Source organism: Nerophis ophidion, linkage group LG03 (assembly GCF_033978795.1).
Source record: "Nerophis ophidion isolate RoL-2023_Sa linkage group LG03, RoL_Noph_v1.0, whole genome shotgun sequence".
In the NCBI taxonomy this organism is placed as follows: Eukaryota; Metazoa; Chordata; class Actinopteri; order Syngnathiformes; family Syngnathidae; genus Nerophis; species Nerophis ophidion.
This window is the reverse complement of record NC_084613.1, coordinates 10,316,301-10,340,895: the sequence shown is the minus strand read 5'-3', so window position 1 is coordinate 10,340,895 and position 24,595 is coordinate 10,316,301. Positions and strand designations below refer to the sequence as shown.

The 24,595-nt window shown below is 43.5% G+C and overlaps 1 protein-coding gene across 1 annotated transcript in view; it reads right to left on the bottom strand.

Moving 5' to 3' along the window:
• Positions 1-7,623: 7,623 nt before the first annotated feature.
• The window catches only part of LOC133549098 (S-adenosylhomocysteine hydrolase-like protein 1), a 51,703-nt gene continuing 34,731 nt past the window's right edge, over positions 7,624-24,595 (bottom strand). The window contains exons 8-17 of the mRNA XM_061894232.1: positions 24,584-24,595; positions 20,789-20,852; positions 16,350-16,438; positions 16,205-16,275; positions 16,048-16,142; positions 15,888-15,986; positions 14,203-14,271; positions 9,657-9,735; positions 9,450-9,570; positions 7,624-8,014 (exon numbers count right to left, since the gene is read on the bottom strand). The exon at positions 24,584-24,595 is cut by the window's right edge and continues 105 nt beyond it. Of these exons, the coding sequence (XP_061750216.1) occupies positions 8,008-8,014; positions 9,450-9,570; positions 9,657-9,735; positions 14,203-14,271; positions 15,888-15,986; positions 16,048-16,142; positions 16,205-16,275; positions 16,350-16,438; positions 20,789-20,852; positions 24,584-24,595 (706 nt within the window). The 3' untranslated portion in view covers positions 7,624-8,007. The remainder of the gene's footprint in view (positions 8,015-9,449; positions 9,571-9,656; positions 9,736-14,202; positions 14,272-15,887; positions 15,987-16,047; positions 16,143-16,204; positions 16,276-16,349; positions 16,439-20,788; positions 20,853-24,583) is intronic.

Genomic DNA, 24,595 nt, shown 5'->3' with positions numbered 1-24,595 from the left:
AAGAATTAAATTAAAATTGTATTTAATATTCTTTACAATAAAAAAAAATACTTGAACATTGATTTAAATTGTCAGGAAAGAAGAGGAGGGAATTTAAAAGGTAAAAAGGTATATGTGTTTAAAAATCCTAAAATCATTTTTAAGGTTGTATTTTTTCTCTAAAATTGTCTTTCAGAAAGTTATAAGAAGCAAAGTAAGAAAAAAAAGAATTTATTTAAACAAGTGAAGACCAAGTCTTTCAAATATTTTCTTGGATTTTCAAATTCTATTTGAGTTTTGTCCCTCTTAGAATTAAAATTTTCGAGCAAAGCGAGACCAGCTTGCTAGTAAACAAATACCAATTTAAAAAATAGAGGTAGCTCACTGGTAAGTGCTGCTATTTGAGCTATTTTTAGAACAGGCCAGCGGGCGACTCATCTGGTCCTTACATCATTTGGGGCGACTTTTACTGTAAATTGGTTGAGTTTGAAAGGGACAAGCGGTAGTAAATGGATGGATGGATGGACTTTGAATACCATAAATATATTTCTGTGTGAGCTACAATGTCATCAGTGTAAACTGGAATGATTTTATTTAGTGCTGTACTGCCCTCCAGTGGAGAAATGGTATTAGCACAACACAAAACCTACTTTATATTTTTATCTAAAATATTTTTCAAATTACATTTCTTTAAATATTGATGTATTCTTTCTTAAAAAGGAAACACTTTTTTCCCCTTTTCCTTCCGACTTCACCTAAATGTAGTCCTTATTCAGCATGCTAATATTTACTTGGCTGCCATCTGGTGGCGACTCTTGGGAGTGTCCTTTAACAACATGCAAGGATCTGATGGCCAGAAAACACCTGCCAGTCATTTCTGTCATGCTGCCCTTGTAGTACTACTGCATGTACTTCAAAGTACTACTGCATGTACTATACAGGACTACTGCATTTATGACACAGTACTACTGCATTTATTACACAGTACTACTGCATTTATTACACAGTACTACTGCAAGTACTTCACAGTACTACTTAAATATCTTGTCTTTGCCATCTATTCAATTGAATATACCGTATTTCCTTGAATTGCTGCCGGGGCACTTATTATTTTAAAACCTCTTCTCACTCCGACACTTACCAAAGGCATGCGGTAAAAAATTTGAGTGTGATGTAAGGATACCATCACGAAAAGCACATTTGATAAAAAAAAAACATTATTATGCTCTTACCTTTACTTATAAACGAAGTCCATGCCAGCTCATTCTGATCAAAATCATCGATAACTTGTTTATAAAAGTCTTCCTTATCTTTCTTCAGTTTTAAAAGTCTCTCTGTCTCGATGGAGATCTTCCTTTATTACCTCCTGCTTCGATTGAAAGTCCAGTTTAGAAAACTGCTATCAGAAGGTCCCAGGACATATCACGTCACTCAGTCACTTCTTCTGCAGCCGAGCAGTCGCAAAAAAGGATCACTAGCGCCCTCTACCGTTGAGTCATTTAATGACTCATATTTGACACATGCAGCTACGGTATTGTGACGGTCTCAAGCCGTCGTCTTGCGGGTTCCCAGGACCACCAAGGAAGGACATGGCTTTAGGTTGACTTTGTTTATTTTTCAATAAAACCTCAGTCCAGGTCGCTCTCCCGCTCCTGTTCTCCGCTCGCTCGCCGCCTCCTCGCCGCCAATTCAAGGAAATACGGTAAGTTGAAAAGGATTTGCAAATCATTGTATTCTCTTTTTATTTATTATTTACACTATATGTCAACTTCACTGTTTTGGGGGTTTGTGTTTTATGTTCCTGTCTACAGAACATTGCTGGGTATATAACACAAATACTTCTTAGTTTACATGGAATTATTTCACATTTATTTATCCAGGGTCAAACAATGAAGGACATATTTACATTTACAATGCTGATCTAGGAAAGAGGCAGCATTTACATGTTAGAGATGTTGAAGTGTGACGATAATCCCTCTAATCTGTCATCTACCAAACAAAAATGAACGCTGTAGGCCGCTAACAGTTCCAAAATGCCCTTAGCATGCAGAAAAATGCATTTAAAAAAAAAATCCAATGTGCACTCTTGTGTTTATTTTCAGGTGACTTTGTTGTGGCAAACCTTTACCGCAGACGAAACAGGAATAGGGTCTTTCTGCGTGCATTCTTGCGTGTTTTTCCACATCACAATTTAGTGCAAAACTTTTACCACAGACTGAACAGGAAAAGGGTTTTTCTGCAGTGTGCATTCTTGTCTTTTCACATCACAATTTAGTGCAAAACTTTTACCGCAGACTGAACAGGAAAAAGGTTTTACTCCAGTGTGGATTCTTGTGTCTTTTCAGCTCACTTTTTTTTCCACAAAACCTTTACCACATTCTGTGCAGTGAAAGGGTTTTTCCTCCAGTGTGTGTTCTCATGTGTACTTTTAGTTTACTAGGGTATTTAAAAGTTTTAAAAGAGAGGCATTTTTTTATGTACATGCTGTATCCGAACAGATCCATTGAGCGTTTGAGCTGAAATATTTCCTGTAGATATAATTAAAAAAAAAAAAAATAAAAAAAAAAAATATATATATATATTTATTTTTATTTATTTATTATTTTTTTATTCTACATCAGTGTTTTTCAACCTTTTCTGAGCCAAGTCACATTTTTTTTCATAGAAAAAATCCCATAAAAAAATGAAACTCAGCAGCCGAAATCGACGGTAAAAAGTCATCTTTATAGATCTTGTCTCAAAGTAGGGGACTTATTTGGACTTTATTGGTGTTTTCCTGTGTGTAGTGTTGTAGTTCTTGTCTAGCGCTCCTATTTTTGTTGTTGGTTATCATGTTATGCACGGATGTACTTTGTGGACGCCATCTGCTGCTCCACACGCTGTAAGTCTTTGCTGTCGGTTCAGTTTTAGCTTTGTTTTGCGTAGCCATCCCAACGTTTCAATGCTATTTTGTTTACTTTTGGTTTAAGCATTAGATATCTTTTTACTTTCACATTACCTCCCGCATATTGTGACCACGACAAACCATCTACAAAGCAATTAGCTACCTGCTGCCACCTACTGATACGGATGAGTATTACGCGGTTACTCTGCCGAGCTCTAGACAGCACAGACGCTCAACAACGGGACATTTGCGGATTATATTGACTGGTTTGCATAAAATATTTTTAACCCAATCAGGTTAAATTACATAATAGTGGTTGAAAAACACTCTCCTACGTGTTCTGAGGGCAATCCCAGAATATATTTTCTTGCTTTATTTCCCTCTATCCAATGAACTGCCATACAAATTGCGACCAATTTCCTCCGTAAGAAAATGATAAATCATCGCTGATTATTTTATTAGGGACCGATGTCCCTTTGGGACAGAGGACCCTATTGAATTTCTAGCGTTTTATTATTATTATTATTCTTTGTTATTCTTTGAGCTGTAATTTCACCCCCTTAACATGCTCCAAATTCGACACACACATCAGGACTGGCGAAAATTGCAATCAAATAAAAAAACCAAACCCCAAAACTCAAAATTGCGCTCTAGCGACCCCTAGGAAGAAAACACAGATAAAACTGTCTCGAATTTCCAGTAGGAATGTCGTAGAAACATGAAACAAAAACCTCTATGTAGGTCTCAGTTAGACCTATATTCCATACACTGACACCCCCAGGCTAAAATGAACAGGAAGTTTGCAATTCCCCCTTCAATACAAAAGTTGGCTAAAAGAATTCCGTTTATTTTCCCCAAACATTTTCTCCTCTGAGGCCGTTTGTCGTTTCGGCTTCAAATAAACTCAGAAGAGAGATTGAACCCTTCTGATTAAAAGTTGATGAAAGAGTTTTAATTACCGCCCCGGTTTGGATTTTATGAGCCCGCAAAGAACCGGTGCGCTGGTGCTGTTGTACTACTGCTGTCACCAAATGGCGGCTTCCTGCTCAGACAATACTGCTTCTAACTCACTGTAGGACTGTCATACACACATGAAACGAAAACCTCAATATAGGTCTCACTGAGACCTATATTTCATACAGTGACCACCCCCAACTAATATCAACAGGAAGTTTTCTATTCCCACTTCAATACAGCAGCTGCGTTACTTTCACAATGCATTAGAGTCTCAAAATGGCGGCATATAAAATGCCCAAGCCACTTTACAACTGTTATTTCTATGAGACTGATGTATAACACATGTATACAACTTTTTTTCTGTGTAATAATCCATCCATCCATCTTCTACCGCTTATCCGGGCGTGGGTCGCGGGGGCAGCAGCCCAAGTGGTCTCGTTCATCGCTGCTTGCAGCTTTAATTCAATGCTGTGTTTCCTTCTGGGATAACTGCTGTAGCTCCTTCTTTATTATCCTCTATCATTTACTCCAACAGTCTCCTCCAGCTTCGTTCCCACAGTGTTGGATTCAAGAACTCCTTCATTCTGCACTACCCATCTGGATCTACATAATAATATATCAGTATACATCATGTAGTCCCCAGCGAGGCACATCTGCAACAAAATCCTACCCAGGTGTATTTAAGCTCGTCACCGACAGCTGGGTCCTGCGGGTTATTCTCTCCTGTACCTCCCACGCGCCTGTTTTACCTCGTCAGTTCTGGTACGTAGTTTTTCTTTTTCCTGAAATTCCTCACCTCTTTGTGTTTGCTTCCTAGCCTCCCTGAGGTTAAGAGGATTTCATGTTGGCCTTTTTGTTATGTTCGAATGCGCCCAGGCCTTTTGCCTACCACTGAGGGACCTGTTTGTGTTAGATTATTCATGGTGTGCACTTCTGCCCCATCGCTTTTTGTTACACTTTTTGGACTTATTACATTTTCCTTGTTTTGTAATTCTACCTGGCCTCCCGTCTCTGCATCCTGGGGTCACCCCCACTTGATCAAATCCTAATATATTATATTCCTACTAGAGTACATTTTTAGTCTACTTTATACCTTTTTGTTTTCGCCCTCTTTTTGTGCTTTTGTCCTTTTCATCCTTACCCTTTCCATCCTTTGTAGCTGAGCTACTGTGTGGAACAATTTCCCTTGTTTGTCTAAGTTCACGGTGGAAGAGGGGTTAGTGCATCTGCCTCACAATACGAAGTTCCTGCAGTCCTGGGTTCAAATCCAGGCTCGGGATCTTTCTGTGTGGAGTTTGCATGTTCTCCCCGTGAATGCGTGGGTTCCCTCCTGGTACTCCGGCTTCCTCCCACTTCTAAAGACATGCACCTGGGGATAAGTTGATTGGCAACACTAAATTGGCCCTAGTGTGTGAATGTGAGTGTGAATGTTGTCTGTCTATCTGTGTTGGCCCTGCGATGAGGTGGCGACTTGTCCAGGGTGTACCCCGCCTTCCGCCCGATCGGAGCTGAGATAAGTGCCAGCGCCCCCCCGCGACCCCAAAAGGGAATAAGCGGTAGAAAATGGGTGGATGGATGTCTAAGTCCAAGTCTAATAAAAGTCTTTCTCTGTGAGCTACAACGTCCTGTGAAAGCTATGAAGAGTTGACTTAGTGCTATACTGCCCTCTTGTGGAGAAATAATATTAGCACAACACAAACCTACTTTTCACAGGTAGATTTAATTTCTGGCGCCCTCTATAGGAGGCTGTCGAAGTGCATGCTGGTTCACATGAGTAGTGATCTCAACACAATTAATTCGCTTGATATTGCTCAAATTTGATACACGTGCTCGTGTATGAGAAATTTCAAGCCAGCATCAGGTGCATGACAAGTTTTTTGCCCTTTAGTGTGTGTCGCTAACCGCAATCTTATAAATAATGTAGTGGAGGAAAATTTCTGTCCTAGGGTTACCTCCAAAATAAATGCATTGGGAGGGACAGGACATGAGAGGTCAAGTCACCCTGAACATTGGACAGTTACAGAAGTTGTTATGATACAAATCCGGCCATCATGGAGCGTATAAATAAGAAGGGACGACCAAGCCTGATGTGCGCTCTTTCTTAATTCCTTCACGAGGGTTCACCATCTTTCGTCTTCGAAGACATTGTCTGTGTGAACATATCGATTCAATCCAACTATGTACTATCTGATTGTGAGTAATAAAAACTGTTGTAACAAACTCTTTATTGTTCCTGTTTAAGATTCGGACTGTTCGACCACATAAAATTGGCGTCACAAACATCTGGGGAAGAGAGCTGCGGTCAACATCCAGGACCTGGGTCTCCCGGGGCAGACAGGGTTTCACGGTACCAAAGGTAAGCAATTTTGCTTAAATTTGTAAAAAAAAACTGTCTGTCTGGAGATGGTCGGGACTGGTGAGACTAAATACTGAACCTATTTTCTGATCAAAAATGGGTTTAGTAAAGCTCTCCCTAAAACAACCTAGTGTTGTAGTGTTGGATTGGATTGATATTTACATGGGATCATATTGTTTAAACACTAACATTAATTATCTATGAATGAAGGAAACTTGCGATTTTTTTAATGATAAAGGGGAACTCAATCAATCAATCAATCAATGTTTACTTACATAGCCCTAAATCCCTAGTGTCTCAAAGGGCTGCACAAACCACAACACAAACCACTACGACATCCTCGGTAGGCCCGCATAAGGGCAAGGAAAAACTCACACCCAGTGGGACGTCGGTGACAATGATGACTATGAGAACCTTGGAGAGGAGGAAAGCAATGGATGTCGAGCGGGTCTAACATGATACTGTGAAAGTTCAATCCACAATGGATCCAACACAGTCGCGAGAGTCCAGTCCAAAGCGGATCCAACACAGCAGCGAGAGTCCCGTTCACGGCGGAGCCAGCAGGAAACCATCCCAAGCGGAGGCGGATCAGCAGCGCAGAGATGTCCCCAGCTGATACACAGGCGAGTAGTACATGGCCACCGGATCGGACCGGACCCCCTCCACAAGGGAGAGTGGGACGTAGGAGAAAAAGAAAAGAAACGGCAGATCAACTGGTCTAAAAAGGGAGTCTATTTAAAGGCTAATAAATCTATTATCTATGAATATTTTTAAGGGTGTAGCTCAGGGGTAGGAAACCTATGGCTCTAGAGCCAGATGTGGCTCTTTTGATGACTGCATCGGGCTCTCAAGATACATCTGAGCTGACGTTGCTTAACACGAAAATAATGAATAATTTCGCTGGTAATCACAGTGCTAAAAATAACGTGCAAAATATAAAACATTCTCATGCATTTAAATCCATCCATCCGTTTTCTACCGCACCTATTTAAGAAGTCGCATTAATGGTAAGAAGTATTTTATGTCACGATGGGCGGGGTCGCAGCTTGCTGCAGGGTCGTTCTCCCAGGAAGGCAGACGGTAAAAATAATGATTTAATTTAAACTAAAAAAAGATACAAACAAAAATCGCTCACAGCGGAGGCACAACTCGGGCTAAGGAACAAAGCTAACGCATAAACAGACTATGAACATAAATCAAACAGAACTTACTTGGCATGGCATGAAGCACGAAACTATGGCAAGGCATGAAACAAGTCAGCACAGAGCAAGAAAAGATCACATTGACGCCAGGAAGACTGACTGGCGAAGACGAGCTTAAATGCAGCCTCTGATTAGTGCTCGGGACAGGTGGACAAAATGAGTAACCAAGGAAACCAGACAAGGGAGTGGAAAAAAACAGGAACTTAAAGAGTCCAAAGGACAAACAGCACATGGCCAAACAAAAACATGATCAACAGACATGACATTTGATTTATTATTGGTTAGCTTCAGAATAACAATGCTATTAAAAAGCATAAAATTCTTAATATACTCTAAAAATGTTGGTCTTACTTAAAAATGCACACATTTAGTTGTATTCAGTGTTAAAAAAATATGATATGGCTCTCACTGAAATACATTTTGAAATATTTGGCCTTCATGGCTCTCTCAGCCAAAAAGGTTCCCGACCCCTGCTGTAGCTAATGAGTAAAAAAAAAAATAATAACAAAAAAAAAAACTCAACAATGTGCAAAAACGTATCTGGTACATCTTAGCAAACAAACAGTTGGTCAGCAGTCAATGATTAAAACGGAGTTGGTCCGAAGATCTTCAATTTGACGTCCGGTAGGTCAGTACCTGCATGAAAATGTGTTTTTAGTAAGTGATAAGTAGTAAAAAAACTAAAAAACTAAATAAAAATGCACGATCAAAAGTCCTGTTGGAACACCCAACCTCGCCCAAGACCCAACCTCCGGACTGATGATTTTATCTTGTCATTATCACATTTACTCTCTGTAAAGCACCAGTCCCATTGCCAGCAAAACAGGCCCAGAGCATAATACTACCACCACCATGCTTGACGATAGGTATGGTGTTCCTGGGATTAAAGCCCTCACCTTTTCTCCTCCAACCGTAATGCTGGGTTTTTTGTTTAATTCGACCACAGAACTATCCTCCAAAATATCTTATCATTAGAGCGTTTTCATTTCGGGCTCCAGTACTCGGGATGGTTTCCTGCTAGCTCCGCTGTGAACGGGACTCTCGCTGCTGTGTTGGATCCGCTTTGGACTGGACTCTCGCGACTGTGTTGGATCCATTGTGGATTGAACTTTCACAGTATCATGTTAGACCCGCTCGACATCCATTGCTTTCCTCCTCTCCAAGGTTCTCATAGTCATCATTGTCACCGACGTCCCACTGGGTGTGAGTTTTCCTTGCCCTTATGTGGGCCTACCGAGGATGTCGTGGGGGTTTGTGCAGCCCTTTGAGACACTAGTGATTTAGGGCTATATAAGTAAACATTGATTGATTGATTGATTGATCATTGTCCATGTGATGTCAGATGAAACAAAAAACTGAACTGATTAGCCACAAAACCCAGTAATATGTTTGGAGGAGAAAAGGTGAGGGCTTTAATCCTAGGAACACCATCCCTACCGTCAAGCATGGTGTTGGTAGTATTATAGTCTGGGCCTAGTTTTGCTGCCAATGGGACTGGTGCTTTACAGAGAGTAAATGTGACGGTGAAAAAGGGAAGATTACCTCCAAATTCTTCAGGACAAGCTAAAATAATCAGTCCGGAGGTTGGGTCTCGGGCGCGGACAGGACAATGACCCCCAAACACACGTCAAAAGTGGTGAAGAGATGGCTAAATCAGGCTAGAATTAAGGGTATAGAATGGCCTTTCCAAAGTCCTGATTTAAATACAGTATGTGGATAATGCTGAAGAAACAAGTCCATATTAGAAAAGCAACACATTTACCTGAATGGCACCAATTTTCTCAAGAGGAGTGGTCAAAAATTCAAGCAGAAGCTTGTGGATGGATACCAAAAGCGCCTTATTGCAGTGAAACTTGCCAAACGACATGTAGGCAAATATACCTTTTGCTCACATTTTCAGTAGACCCATAATAAACTCATAAAAGAACCAAACTTCATGAAGGTTTCTTTGTGACCAACAAGTATGTGCTCCAATCACTCAATCACCCAAAAAATAAGGGTTGTTAGAAATGATTGGAAAGTTGTGGTAAACGTTTGACCAGGACTGTATTTGTGCAGGTGTGCATCCCACCTGTAATAGTTGGGCTTAAAGGGCCCATGCTTGCTGATGCCCAAGTACTTGGCCTGCTCGTCGGTCAGCTCTGTGAGGTGAGCGTCAAAGCTAGGAAGGTGAAGACCAGCCACATATTCATCTGGAAAAATAAAAAGAAAACAACATAATTTTCGAGGTATAAATACACAAGTGCAGTGGGTTTTTTTCGGGGGACGATCAACTTGCCCAACTTCTTTGGCAGCAGGTAGACGTCCTGTTTGTAACGTCCCTTGGGAGCATTGAACAGCTCTATGAGGGCCAGAGCCTGGACGGAATCAAAGTGTTAGATGAATCACACAAGTCGATGCTTCCATCCGTAGTCTTTCTATATCTGACTTGCTTTCCATCCATTCATCCATTCATCCATCTTCTTCCGGAGGGAAGCCCAGACTTTCCTCTCCCCAACCGCTTCGTCCAGCTCTTCCCGGGGGATCCCGAGGCGTTCCCAGGCCAGCCGGGAGACATAGTCTTCCCAACGTGTCCTGGGTATTCCCCGTGGCCTACTACCGGTTGGACGTGCCCTAAACACCTCCCTAGGGAGGGGTTCGGGTGGCATCCTGACCAGATGCCCGAACCACCTCATCTGGTTCCTCTCGGTGTGGAGGAGCAGCGGTTTTACTTTGAGTTCCTCCCGGATGGCAGAGCTTCTCACCCTATCTCTAAGGGAGAGAGCCCCAAACTCATTTCAGCCACTTGTACTCGTGATCTTGTCCTTTCGGTCATAACCCAAAGCTCATGACACCCAACTTTACATGCCCCTAAAGCTGACCAACACGCCGGATTGTAGTCAGTTGGAAGCGTGTCTTAATGAAATTAAACAATGGATGTCCGCTAACTTTTTGCAACTTAACGCCAAAAAAACGGAAATGCTGATTATCGGTCCTGCTAGACACCGACCTCTATTTAATAATACAACTTTAACATTTGACAACCAAATAATAAAACAAGGTGACTCGGTAAAAAATCTGGGTATTATCTTTGACCCAACTCTCTCCTTTGAGTCACACATTAAAAGCGTTACTAAAACGGCCTTCTTTCATCTCCATAATATCGCTAAAATTCGCTCCATTTTGTCCACTAAAGACGCCGAGATCATGATCCATGCGTTTGTTACGCCTCGTCTCGATTACTGTAACGTATTATTTTCGGGTCTCCCCATTTCTAGCATTAAAAGATTACAGTTGGTACAAAATGCGGCTGCTAGACTTTTGACAAGAACAAGAAAATTTGATCATATTACGCCTGTACTGGCTTCCTGTGCACTTAAGATGTGACTTTAAGGTTTTACTACTTACGTATAAAATACTACACGGTCTAGCTCCAGCCTATCTTGCCGATTGTATTGTACCATATGTCCCGGCAAGAAATCTGCGTTCAAAGGACTCCGGCTTATTAGTGATTCCTAGAGCCCAAAAAAAGTCTGCGGGCTATAGAGCGTTTTCCGTTCGGGCTCCAGTACTCTGGAATGCCCTCCCGGTAACAGTTCGAGATGCCACCTCAGTAAAAGCATTTAAGTCTCACCTTAAAACTCATTTGTATACTCTAGCCTTTAAATAGACCTCCTTTTTAGACCAGTTGATCTGCCGCTTCTTTTCTTTCTCCTATGTCCCCCCCTCCCTTGTGGAGGGGGTCCGGTCCGATAACCATGGATGAAGTACTGGCTGTCCAGAGTCGAGACCCAGGATGGACCGCTCGTCGGGACCCAGGATGGACCGCTCGCCTGTATCGGTTGGGGACATCTCTACGCTGCTGATCCGCCTCCGCTTGAGATGGTTTCCTGTGGACGGGACTCTCGCTGCTGTCTTGGATCCGCTTTGAACTGAACTCTCGCGGCTGTTTTGGAGCCACTATGGATTGAACTTTCACAGTATCATGTTAGACCCGCTCGACATCCATTGCTTTCGGTCCCCTAGAGGGGGGGGAGTTGCCCACATCTGAGGTCCTCTCCAAGGTTTCTCATAGTCAGCATTGTCACTGGCGTCCCACTGGATGTGAATTCTCCCTGCCCACTGGGTGTGAGTTTTCCTTGCCCTATTGTGGGTTCTTCCGAGGATGTTGTAGTTGTAATGATTTGTGCAGTCCTTTGAGACATTTGTGATTTGGGGCTATATAAATAAACATTGATTGATTGATTGATTGATGTCCATAGGCGAGGATGGGAACGTAGATCGACCGGTACCGGCTCAGCGCTTTCTTCGATACAGCGTCCGCATTACTAAAGACGCCGCACCGATCCACCTGTCGATCTCTCCATCCACTCTTCCCTCACTCGTGAACGAGACTCCGAGGTACTTGAACTCCTCCACTTGGGGCAGGGTCTCCTCCCCAACCCAGAGATGGGCACTCCACCCTTTCCCGGGCAAGAACCATGGACGTGCTGATTCTCATCCCAGTCGCTTCACACTCGGCTGCGAACCGATCCAGTGAGAGCTGAAGATCCTGGCCAGATGATCTGCAAAAAGCAGAGACCTAATCCTGCAGCCACCAAACCGGATCCCCTAGAAATTCTGTCCATAAGAGATCTGAACAGAATCGACTTTCTTTCATCCGTCCATAAGTCCCCCGTCCAAATGATCCGTCGCTCACTTTGTCCATCTGTTCATCCGACTGTTCACCCCCAACCAACCACTTAATGGACGGATGGACAATGATCCAAAAATAAACAAAATCATCCATCCGTTCATTGGTCCTTCTCTTCATGTGTCCACCACCCAACCATCCATCCATTTTATGGTCCACAAATCCATCCATTTATCCATACACCCTCTCGTCCATCATCCATCCTTCCACCCTTGCGTTAGATATCCAATGGGTTATACATATATTCATGTGTCCACCACCCAAACATCCATCCATTTTATGGTCCATAAATCCATCCAATTATCCATCCACCGCCTCCCATCGATCATCCATCCATCATCTATCCATCCATCTACCCACCCACCTTTCCACCACCACGCCAGCTATCTAATGGGTTATTCATTCCCTTATTCGTTCACCAGCCAACCATTTATCCATTTATTGGTCCAAACGCTCCATCCATCCATCCATCCATCCATCCATTAATTCATACATCCCTTCATTTGTCCGTTTGTCATCCATCCATCCATCCATCCCCCATCAGCTATCTTATGGGTTATCCATCTATTCATGTGTCCACCACATTTATTGGTCCACAAATCCACCCATCTATCCACCCATCTATCCATCCATCCTCCCATCCATCATCCATCCATCCATCCATTTATCCGCTCACCCATCCACCACCACACCAGCTATCTAATGGGTTATTCATTCCCTTATCCATTCACCAACCAACCATTTATCCATTTATTGGTCCAAACGCTCCATCCATCCATCCATCCATCCATCCATTAATTCATACATCCCTTAATTTGTCCGTCTGTCATCCATCCATCCCCCATCAGCTATCTAATGGGTTATCCGTCTATTCATGTGTCCACCACCCACCCATCCATCCATTTATTGGTCCACAAATCCACCCATCTATCCATCCATCCTCCCATCCATCATCCATCCATCCATTTATCCGCTCACTCATCCACCACCATACCAACTTTCTAATGGGTTATTCATTCATTTATCTGTTCACCAACCAGCTATTTATCTATTTATTGCTCCAAACACTCAATCCATCCATCCATCCATTATTCATACATCCCTTCATTTGTCCATCTATCATCCATCCATCCACCCCCCCATCAGCTATCGTATGGGTTATCCATCTATTCATGTGTCCACCACCCAACCACCATCCATTTATTGGTCCACAAATCCATCCATACATCCAACCACCCTCCCATCCTTAACCACCCATCCAACATTCATCCATCCATCCATCTATCCACCCACCCATCCACCACCACACCAGCTATCTAATGGGTTATTCATTCCTTTATCCGTTCACCAACCAACCATTTATTGGTCCAAACACTCCATCCATCCGTCCATCCTTTAATGCATACATCCCCTCATTTTTCATCTGTCATCCATCCATCCATTCATCCACCCCCCATCAGCTATCTTATGTGTTAATCATCTATTCATGTGTCCACCACCCACCCATTCATCCATTTATTGGTCCACAAATCCATCCATATATCCGTCCACCCTCCCATCCTTTATCCACCCATCCGTCATTCATCCACCCATCTCTCCACCTACCCGTCCACCATCACACCATCTATCTAATGGGTTATTCATTCCGTTATCCGTTTACCAACCAACCATTTATCCATTTATTGGTCCGAACGCTCCATCCATTCATCCATTAATTCATACATCCCTTCATTTGTTCGTCTGTCATCCATCCATCCACACCCCATCAGCTATCTTATGTGTTATCCATCTATTCATGTGTCCACCACTCATCCATCCATCCATTTATCCACTCACCCATCCACCACCATACCAGCTATCCAATGGGTTATTTATTCATTTATCTGTTCACCAACCAACCATTTATCTATTTATCGGTCCAAACGTTCAATCCATCCATCCATTATTCATACATGCCATCATTTGTCCATCTATCATTCATCCATTCACCCCCACATCAGATTTCTAACGGGTTATCCATCTATTCATCTGTCCACCACCCACCCAACCATCCATCCATTCATTGGTTCACAAATTCATCCAAATATCCAATGCATTTGTGGACAAAGGTGTTGAATATACTGGTGAACACATGAAATAATAATGTCTACACCTGCGTTGTGGCGGTGATTGAAAGGACAAACGTGGGAACAGTGGAGCAGCTCAAATTCAGCAGACGACCCTAAACAAGAGAAGAAAAATATTATTTTGTTTACAAAAAGTAATCACATTTATTATCATGATAAGCATTACTACTAATATTATATTTTGTAATTATTCTTAGAAAGAAACATCAGGTTTTTTTTATTTTGTTGATTTTGTCATTACTTTGTCTGACATTTCCCAACCAGCTAGAGCTAGGAATTTAGGGATTTCACCATCAGCGCTCCGTAATATCATCAAAAGGTTCAGAGAATCTGAAGAAATCACTGCACGTAAGCCATGATATCATGGGCTTTTGATCCTTTAGGCGGCACTGCATCAAAAGGCGACATCAATGTGTAAAGGATATCACCACATGGGCTGAGGAACACCTCAGAAAACTGCTGTCAGTAACTACAGTTGGTTGCTACATCTGTTAAAACTCTACAATGCAAAGCGAAAGCCATTTATCAACAACACCCAGAAACGCCGCCGGCTTCGCTGGGCCCCCGAGCTCATCGAAAATGAACTGATGCAAAGTGGAAAAGTGTTTTACGGTCTGATGAGTCCACATTTCAAATTGTTTTTGGAAACCGTGGACGTCGCGTCCTCCGGGCCAAAGAGGAAAAGAACCATCCGGACTGTTGAAAAGCCAGCATCTGCGATGGTATGGGGGGTGTATTAGTGCCCAAGGCATGGGTAACTTACACATTGAAAGGTACTTTTGTATCTTAATAGCCTCCTTGACGACCAACAATCGGTATTGGCGCTGAAAAACCCCACAAGGGTCAAATGTGTGACATGGCGGGGGATGCTTGTAACTCAAAGTTTTGCTTGCAACTCCAAGTCGAGAGCTCTTAACTCCAAACACCCTTAAATTGAGGTACTACTGTGTTTGTGTTTGAGTGACGAATAAAGTTAAAGTACCAATGATAGTGACGGAGATAGATATCTACATATATCCATATGTAAAAGTCAGTCATATTTGAAATAGCTAATGTTCCATCTTGTACTCTTTTTATCTTTTCTTAATCTCATGACCCATGGTACACTGTGGACTACCTTTAACTTGGAATGCAGGAGTAGAAATACTCCTTTTTCCTATCTCTTCCTATCTCCAGCTGAGGAAAACAATAGATATGTATATTCGCTCTGAAGGGTTGGGGCTATTGGGATATTGAAAAAGACAACACTTCCGTAGTGTTTTCAGATCAACGAGGCGACGCGATTAAATGTGTTGTTTTTTAGGTTGGTCTCTCCAAAGCTTTGGAATAAATTGCAAAATACCTATTCTGTTCTGGGTTATCATTTAAAATTAGCTTATGTGTCATCAAAAGAACTTGGAATTGACCAGCAACTTAAATTCCCTCGGAGGAACATCTGGTCCGAACGCAACAATAGTCACACAGGTGAAATTTGTCCTCTGCATTTGACCCAACCCGTTGTTCACCCTCAATAGGTGAAGGGAGCAGTGGGCAGCAGCGTTGGCCGCACCCATGAATCATTTTTGGTGACTTAACCCCCAATTCCAATCCTGCTGAGTGCTAAGCAGGGAGGAAATGGGTCCCATTTTTATAGTCTTTGGTATGACTCGGCCGGGGTTTGATATCAGGGCGGACACTCTAACCACTAAGCCACCGAGTAGGTTGCCCTCACCTTAGCCAGCAGGACTATTCTCCTCCCATCTGGCCATATGATGTGGTCTACCAGAGGCCTTACCCGCTCCCACCTCAGCTCAGGGGTCTGCAGACTGGTCTGAAAACGAAGGATCTGTCAGTCCAAATTTAGAAACAAGACCAAAAAGAGGACTTCCTACCAAATGGATCTCAGTGTCGGAGTGTCCCATGTTGCAGACGATGCAGCCGTTCTTCATCCTCTCCAGATGTTCCCTGGCCACCACCTGTTTGTTGCCTGAACGACAGAGTCAGCATGCGGCATAGGTTCCGTCGGGCCGCAGAGCTCCGAGTGTGTACCTGTGCAGGTGATGACCACGTCCACCTGTCGGACCACCTGGTTGAGTTGGACCACTCGCAAGCCGTCCATGCTGTAAGGGCAGGAGAGCGAGAGAGGCCCCGCTTTTATATACGACGGACCATGAATGCTTCGGAGTGTTCGTACCAGGCCTGCAGGGCACAGATGGGATCCACTTCTGTGACGTACACGACTCCTCCCATGGCTCTGAGGGCGGCACAGCAACCTTTGCCAACCTGCGGGGCCAAAGAAGGTCGCGGTTACTTCCTTGATTCACCCCCAACTGTGACGATCTGTCTGATTTCTGTTTGTTCCCGTGTTTCGTAGTCACCTCCAGTCAGTGCTCTTATTTTGTTTCCGTTTCTGTGTTTGTTCCCAATCAGCCTGTCTCTAATTATTTTTGGAGATTGATTTTTTTTTTAGAGCTGTTATGCACAACTGCTTCACTTTCAGTTTGAGTAGATTAAAACTCATTTTACCTGCTCCTCGTCGCCTGGTTTCTGGTCACTGCTACGGCAGCCATGCGAGTTCTTCACACCAAGGTCCCGAGTCATTGTATTTTACCACAATTTTAAATAAGTGTTGCCTCAATAGTGTCTCGTCCCAAAATCCATCCATCCATCTTCTTCCGCTTATCCGAGGTCTGGTCGTGGGGGCAGCAGCCTAGATAGGGAAGCCCAGACTTCCCTCTCCCCAGCCACTTCGTCTAGCTTTTCCCGGGGGATCTCGAGGCCAGCCGGGAGACATAGTCTTCCCAACGTGTCCTGGGTCTTCCCGGTGGCCTCCTACCGGTTGGACGTGCCCTAAACACCTCCCTAGGGAGGCGTTCGGGTGGCATCCGGACTAGATGCCCGAACCACCTCATCTGGCTCCTCTCGATGTGGAGGAGCAGCGGCTTTACTTTGAGGTCCTCCCGGATGACAGAGCTTCTCACCCTATCAGTGGCCTAGTGGTTAGAGTGCCCGCCCTGAGATCAGTAGGTTGTGAGTTCAAACCCCAGCCGAGTCATACCAAAGACTATAAAAAAATGGGACCCATTGCCTCCCTGCTTGGCACTCAGCATCAAGGGTTGGAATTGGGGGTTAAATCACTGTGCTGCCCACTGCTCCCCTCACCTCCCAGCGGGTGATCAAGGGTGATGGGTCAAATGCAGAGAATAATTTCGCCACACCCAGTGTGTGTGTGACAATCATTGTTACTTTAACTTTAACTTTAACTATCTCTAAGGGAGAGCCCCGCCACACGGCAGAGGAAACTCATTTCGGCCGCTTGTACCCGTGATCTTGTCCTTTCGGTCATGACCCAAAGCTCATGACCATAGGTGAGGATGGGAATGTAGATCACCCGGTAAATTGGGAGCTTTGCCTTCCGGCTCAGCTCCATCTTCACCACAACGGATCGTCCCAAAATGTACAGTTTGAAATAAGAAATAAAACTAGACGGGGTAAAGAAAAATTTGTTACAGTTGGTACAAAATGCGGCTGCTAGACTTTTGACCAGAATAAGAAAGTTTGATCATACTACGCCCAAACTGGCTTCCTGTGCACTTAAGATGTGACTTTAAGGTTTTACTACTTACGTATAAAATACTACACGGTCTAACTCCATCCTATCTTACCGATTGTATTGTACCATATGTCCCGGCAAGAAATCTGCCTTCAAAGAACTCCGGCTTATTAGTGATTCCCAGAGCCCTCAAAAAGTCTGCGGGCTATAGAGGGTTTTCTATTGGGGCTTCAGTACTCTGGAATGCCTTCCCGGTAACAGTTAGAGATTCTACCTCAGTAGAAGCATCTAAGTCCCATCTTAAAACTCATTTGTATACTTTAGCCCATGGGTGCCCACACTTTTTCTGCAGGCGAGCTACTTTTCCATTGACCAACTCGAGGGGATCTACCTCATTTATATATTTCATTTATATTTATTTATTTATGAAAGAGACATTTTTGTAAACAAGTTAAATGTGTGTAATGATAATACAAGCATGTGTAACACATGCTTGTATTATCATTAGGCCGGGGCCTTGCCACCGAGCCTTGCCTCGGTGGCAAGGCCCCAGGGGTGGACGAGATCCGCCCGGAGTTCCTTAAGGCTCTGGATGCTGTGGGGCTGTCTTGGTTGACAAGACTTTGCAGCATCGCGTGGACATCGGGGGCGGTACCTCTGGATTGGCAGACCGGGGTGGTGGTTCCTCTCTTTAAGAAGGGGGACCGGAGGGTGTGTTCTAACTATCGTGGGATCACACTCCTCAGCCTTCCCGGTAAGGTTTATTCAGGTGTACTGGAGAGGAGGCTACGTCGGATAGTCGAACCTCGGATTCAGGAGGAACAGTGTGGTTTTCGTCCTGGTCGTGGAACTGTGGACCAGCTCTATACTCTCGGCAGGGTTCTTGAGGGTGCATGGGAGTTTGCCCAACCAGTCTACATGTGATTTGTGGACTTGGAGAAGGCATTCGACCGTGTCCCTCGGGAAGTCCTGTGGGGAGTGCTCAGAGAGTATGGGGTATCGGACTGTCTTATTGTGGCGGTCCGTTCCCTGTACGATCAGTGCCAGAGCTTGGTTCGCATTGCCGGCAGTAAGTCGAACACATTTCCAGTGAGGGTTGGACTCCGCCAAGGCTGTCCTTTGTCACCGATTCTGTTCATAACTTTTATGGACAGAATTTCTAGGCGCAGTCAAGGCGTTGAGGGGTTCCGGTTTGGTGACCGCAGGATTAGGTCTCCCCGTTTTTTTCATATGATGTGGTCCTGATGGCTTCATCTGACCGGGATCTTCAGCTCTCGCTGGATCGGTTCGCAGCCGAGTGTGAAGCGACCGGAATGAGAATCAGCACCTCCAAGTCCGAGTCCATGGTTCTCGCCCGGAAAAGGGTGGAGTGCCATCTCCGGGTTGGGGAGGAGACCCTGCCCCAAGTGGAGGAGTTTAAGTACCTAGGAGTCTTGTTCACGAGTGAGGGAAGAGTGGATCGTGAGATCGACAGGCGGATCGGTGCGGCGTCTTCAGTAATGCGGACGTTGTACCGATCTGTTGTGGTGAAGAAGGAGCTGAGCCGGAAGGCAAAGCTCTCAATTTACCGGTCGATCTACGTTCCCATCCTCACCTATGGTCATGAGCTTTGGGTCATGACCGAAAGGATAAGATCACGGGTACATGCGGCCCAAATGAGTTTCCTCCGCCGTGTAGCGGGGCTCTCCCTTAGAGATAGGGTGAGAAGCTCTGTCATCCGACAGGAACTCAAAGTAAAGCCGCTGCTCCTCCACATCGAGAGGAGCCAGATGAGGTGGTTCGGGCATCTGGTCAGGATGCCACCCGAACGCCTCCCTAGGGAGGTGTTTAGGGCACGTCCAACCGGTAGGAGGCCACGGGGAAGACCCAGGACACGTTGGGAAGACTATGTCTCCCGGCTGGCCTGGGAACGCCTCGGGATCCCCCGGGAAGAGCTAGACGAAGTGGCTGGGGAGAGGGAAGTCTGGGTTTTCCTGCTTAGGCTGTTGCCCTCGCGACCCGACCTCGGATAAGCGGAAGATGATGGATGGATGACGGATGGATAATACAAGCATGTGTAACACATATAGATGTCTTTCTTTCACGAAGACAAGAATATAAGTTGGTGTATTACCTGATTCTGATGACTTGCATTGATTGGAATCAGACAGTAATGATGATAACGCCCAGATTTTCAAATGGAGGAGAAAAAAAGTTGTCCTTTCTGTACAATACCACATGAAAGTGGTTGGTTGTTGGCATCTAATTCATCCAGCTTCCATACACTTTACAAGAAAAACATTGGCGGCAAATTCCGTAGCTTGCTTGATTGACATTCACGGCACCCGAGGGTCTTGTGAGATGACGCTGGCTGCTGCCACTTCATTATTATGAAAAAATGACAGAGAGGAAGGCGAGAAACACTTTTTATTTCAACAGACTTTCGCGCCGTCCCTTCCGTCAAAACTTTAAAGGCCGACCGCACATTTCCTATCTACACAATAAAAGCCCTGCTTCATGCTGCCTGCGCTAACAAAATAAGAGTCTCGGAAAGCTGGCGTGCACAAGTGATGTGCACGCCAGCTTTCTGAGGGATCGCTTGTCCACGCCCGTTTTCCGAGACTCTGTATTTAGTTAGCGCAGGCAGCATGAAGCAGGGCTTTTATTGTGAAGATAGGAAATGTGCAGTCGGCCTTTAGAGTTTTGACGGAAGGTACAGCGCGAGAGTCTGTTGAAATAAAAAGTGTTTCTCGCCTTCCTCTCGGTCATATTTTAATAATAATGATCTTGCAGCAGCTAGCGTCATCTCACAAGACCCTCCGGTACCGTGAATGTCATTTAAGTGACGTCTTGGTGAAGATTGATGATCACTAATTTTTAGGTCTATTTCTTTTAAAAGCCTGGCTCGAGATCGACTGACACCCCCGCCGCGGTCGACTGGTAGCTCGCGATCGACGTAATGGGCACCCCTGCTTTAGCCTTTAAATAGACCCCCCTTTTTAGACCACTTGATCTGCCGTTTATTTTATTTTCTATATATATTTTGCCATATAAATAATCATTGATTGATTGATTGATGACATTGTCTTGTGTTTACTGACCTCGCCGTAGCCGCAGACCAACACTTGCTTGCCCCCAAACATGACGTCTGTGGTCTTCTTCAAGCTGAAAACAACACGGTTAGTTAGTCAGTGTGTGTGTGTGTGTGTGTGTGTGTGTGTGTGTGTGTGTGTGTGTGTGTGTGTGTGTGAGGGGCCGTCAGGGACATTATTCAGAAATACCTCTCACACACACTACTGAAATGTTTTTTTCTCACTCACTATTGAAACACTCTCATACACACTACTGAAACACTCTCATATACTCTACTGAAACACTCTTGGACACACTACTGAAATGTTTTTTTTCTCACACACTATTGAAACACTCTCCTACACACTACTGAAACACTCTCATATACCCTACTGAAACACTCTCGGACACACTACTGAAATGTTTTTTTTCTCACACACTATTGAAACACTCTCATACACACTACTGAAACACTCTCATACACACTACTGAAACACTCTCAAACACACTACTGAAATGTTTTTTTTCCTTTACACACTATTGAAACACTCTCATACACACTACTGAAACACTCTCAAACACACTACTGAAATGTTTTTATCTCAAACACACTATTGAAACACTCTCATACACACTACTGATTTATTTTCTCACACACACTGCTGAAACACTCTCATACACACTACTGAAGTGTTTTCATTTCACACATACTATTGAAACACTCTCATACACTCTACTGATTTATTTTCTCACACACACTACTGAAACACTCTCATACACAATACTGAAACACTCTCAAACACACTACTGAAATGTTTTTCTCTCTCACACACAACTGAAACACTCTCATCTACACTACCGAAGTGTTTTTCTCTTACACACTATTGAAAAACTCTCATACACACTACTGAAACACTCACCCACACACTACTGAAATACTCCCATACACACTACTGAAACACTCTCACACACACTACTAAAACACTCTCATACACACTACTCAAGTGTTTTTTTTCCTCACACACATTATTGAAACACTCTCATACACACTACTGACACACTCTCATACACACTACTAATTTTTTTTCTCTCACACACACTACTAAAACACTCTCATCCACACAACTGAAACATTTTTCTCTCACACACACACAACTGAAACACTCTCATCCACATTACAGAAGTATTTTTATCTCACGCACACTATTGAAAAACTCTAATACACCACCAAAAATGATTCCCGGGCACGGCACCGCTGCTGCCCACTGCTCCCCACTGCTCCCCTCACCTCCCAGGCTTAGTGAACAAGAGGATGGGTCAAATGCAGAGGAACATTTTCACAACACTACTGAAACACTCTCATACGCACTACTGAAATGTTTTTCTCTCACTCACACTACTGAAACACTCTCATACACACTACTGGAAAAGCTCTCACTCTCACTACTGAAACACTCTCATACACACAACTGAAACACTCTCATACACACTACTGAAACACTCTCATACACTCTACTGAAACACTCTCATACACACTACTGAAATGTTTTTCTCTCACTCACACTACTGAAACACTCTCATACACACTACTGGAAAAGCTCTCACTCTCACACTCTCACTACTGAAACACTCTCATACACACAACTGAAACACTCTCATACACACTACTAAAACACTCTTATACACACTACTGAAACACTCTCATACACACTACTGAAATGTTTTTCTCTCACTCACACTACTGAAACACGCTTATACACACTACTGGAAAAACTCTCATTCACACTACTGAAACACTCTCATACACACTACTGGAAAAACTCTCACTCTCACACACACTACTGAAACACTCATACACATTATTGGAAAAACTCTCACTTTCACACACACTACTGAAACACTCTCATACACACTACGAACACTCTCACACACACTACTGAAACACTCTCACACACACTACTGAAACACTCTCATACACACTCCTGAAATGTTTTTCTCTCTCACACACACTACTGAAACACTCTTACACACACTACTGAAACATTCTCATACACACTACTGAAATGTTTTTCTCTCACTCACACTACTGAAACACGCTTATACACACTACTGGAAAAACTCTCATTCACACTACTGAAACACTCTCATACACACTACTGGAAAAACTCTCACTCTCACACACCCTACTGAAACACTCATACACATTATTGGAAAAACTCTCACTTTCACACACACTACTGAAACACTCTCATACACACTACTGAAACACTTTCATACACACTACTGAACACTCTTACACACACTGTTGAAACACTCTCATACACACTACTGACATGTTTTTCTCACACACGCACTACTGAAACACTAATACACACAACTGAAATGTTTTTTCTCTCACACACACTCCTGCAACACTTTCATACACACTACTGAAACACTCATACACACTACTGAAATATTTTTCTCTCACACACACCATTGAAACACTCCCATACACACTACTGAAACCCTCTCGCACGCTACTGAAACCCTCTCATACAGACTACTGAAAAACTCTCATACACACTACGAACACTCTCACACACACTACTGAAACACTCTCATACACACTCCTGAAATGTTTTTCTCTCTCACACACACTACTGAAACACTCTCATACACACTACTGAAACACTCTCATACACACTACTGAAATGTTTTTCTCTCACACACCCACTACTGAAACACTCTCATACACACTACTGAAACACTCTCATACACACTACTGAAATTGTTTTTCTCTCACACACACTATTGAAACAATCTCATACACACTGCTGAAACACTCTCACACACACTACTGAAACACACTCATACACACTATTGGAAAAACTCTGACTTTCACACACACTACTGAAACACTCTCATTCACACTACTGAAACACTTTCATACACACTACTGAACACTCGCATACACACTACTGGAAAAACTCTCACTCTCACACACACAACTGAAACACTCATACACACTATTGGAAAAACTCTCACTTTCACACACACTGTTGAAACACTCTCATACACACTACTGACATGTTTTTCTCACACACACACACACACACACACACACACACACACACACACACACACACACACACACACACACACACACACACACACACACACACACACACACACACACACACACACTACTGAAACACTAATACACACTACTGAAATGTTTTTTCTCTCACACACACTACTGAAACACTCTCATACACACTCCTGAAATGTTTTTCTCTCTCACACACACTACTGAAACACTCTCATTAACACTACTGAAATGTTTTTCTCTCACACACCCACTACTGAAACACTCTCATATACACTACTGAAACACTCTCATACACACTACTGAAATTGTTTTTTTCTCACACACACTATTGAAACATTCTCATACACACTGCTGAAACACTCTCACACACTGCTGAAACACTCTCTCACACACACTACTGAAACATTGTCATACACACTACAGTAATATAATTTCTCTTTCTCACACACACTACTGAAAACCTCTCATACACACTGCTGAAACACTCTCACACACTGCTGAAACACTCTCACACACACACTACTGAAACATTTTCATACACACTACAGTAATATAATTTCTCTCTCCCACACACACTACTGAAAACCTCTCTCACATACACACACGGAATAATTTTTCAGTAGTATGTAAAAGGATTTCACTTGTGTGTGTGAGAGCGTTTCAGTAGTGTATGTAAGAGGTAATTCTGAATAATGTCCCCCCCCCTCCCATATGTGTGCGTGCCTGCACTCACCCGTCCAGGATG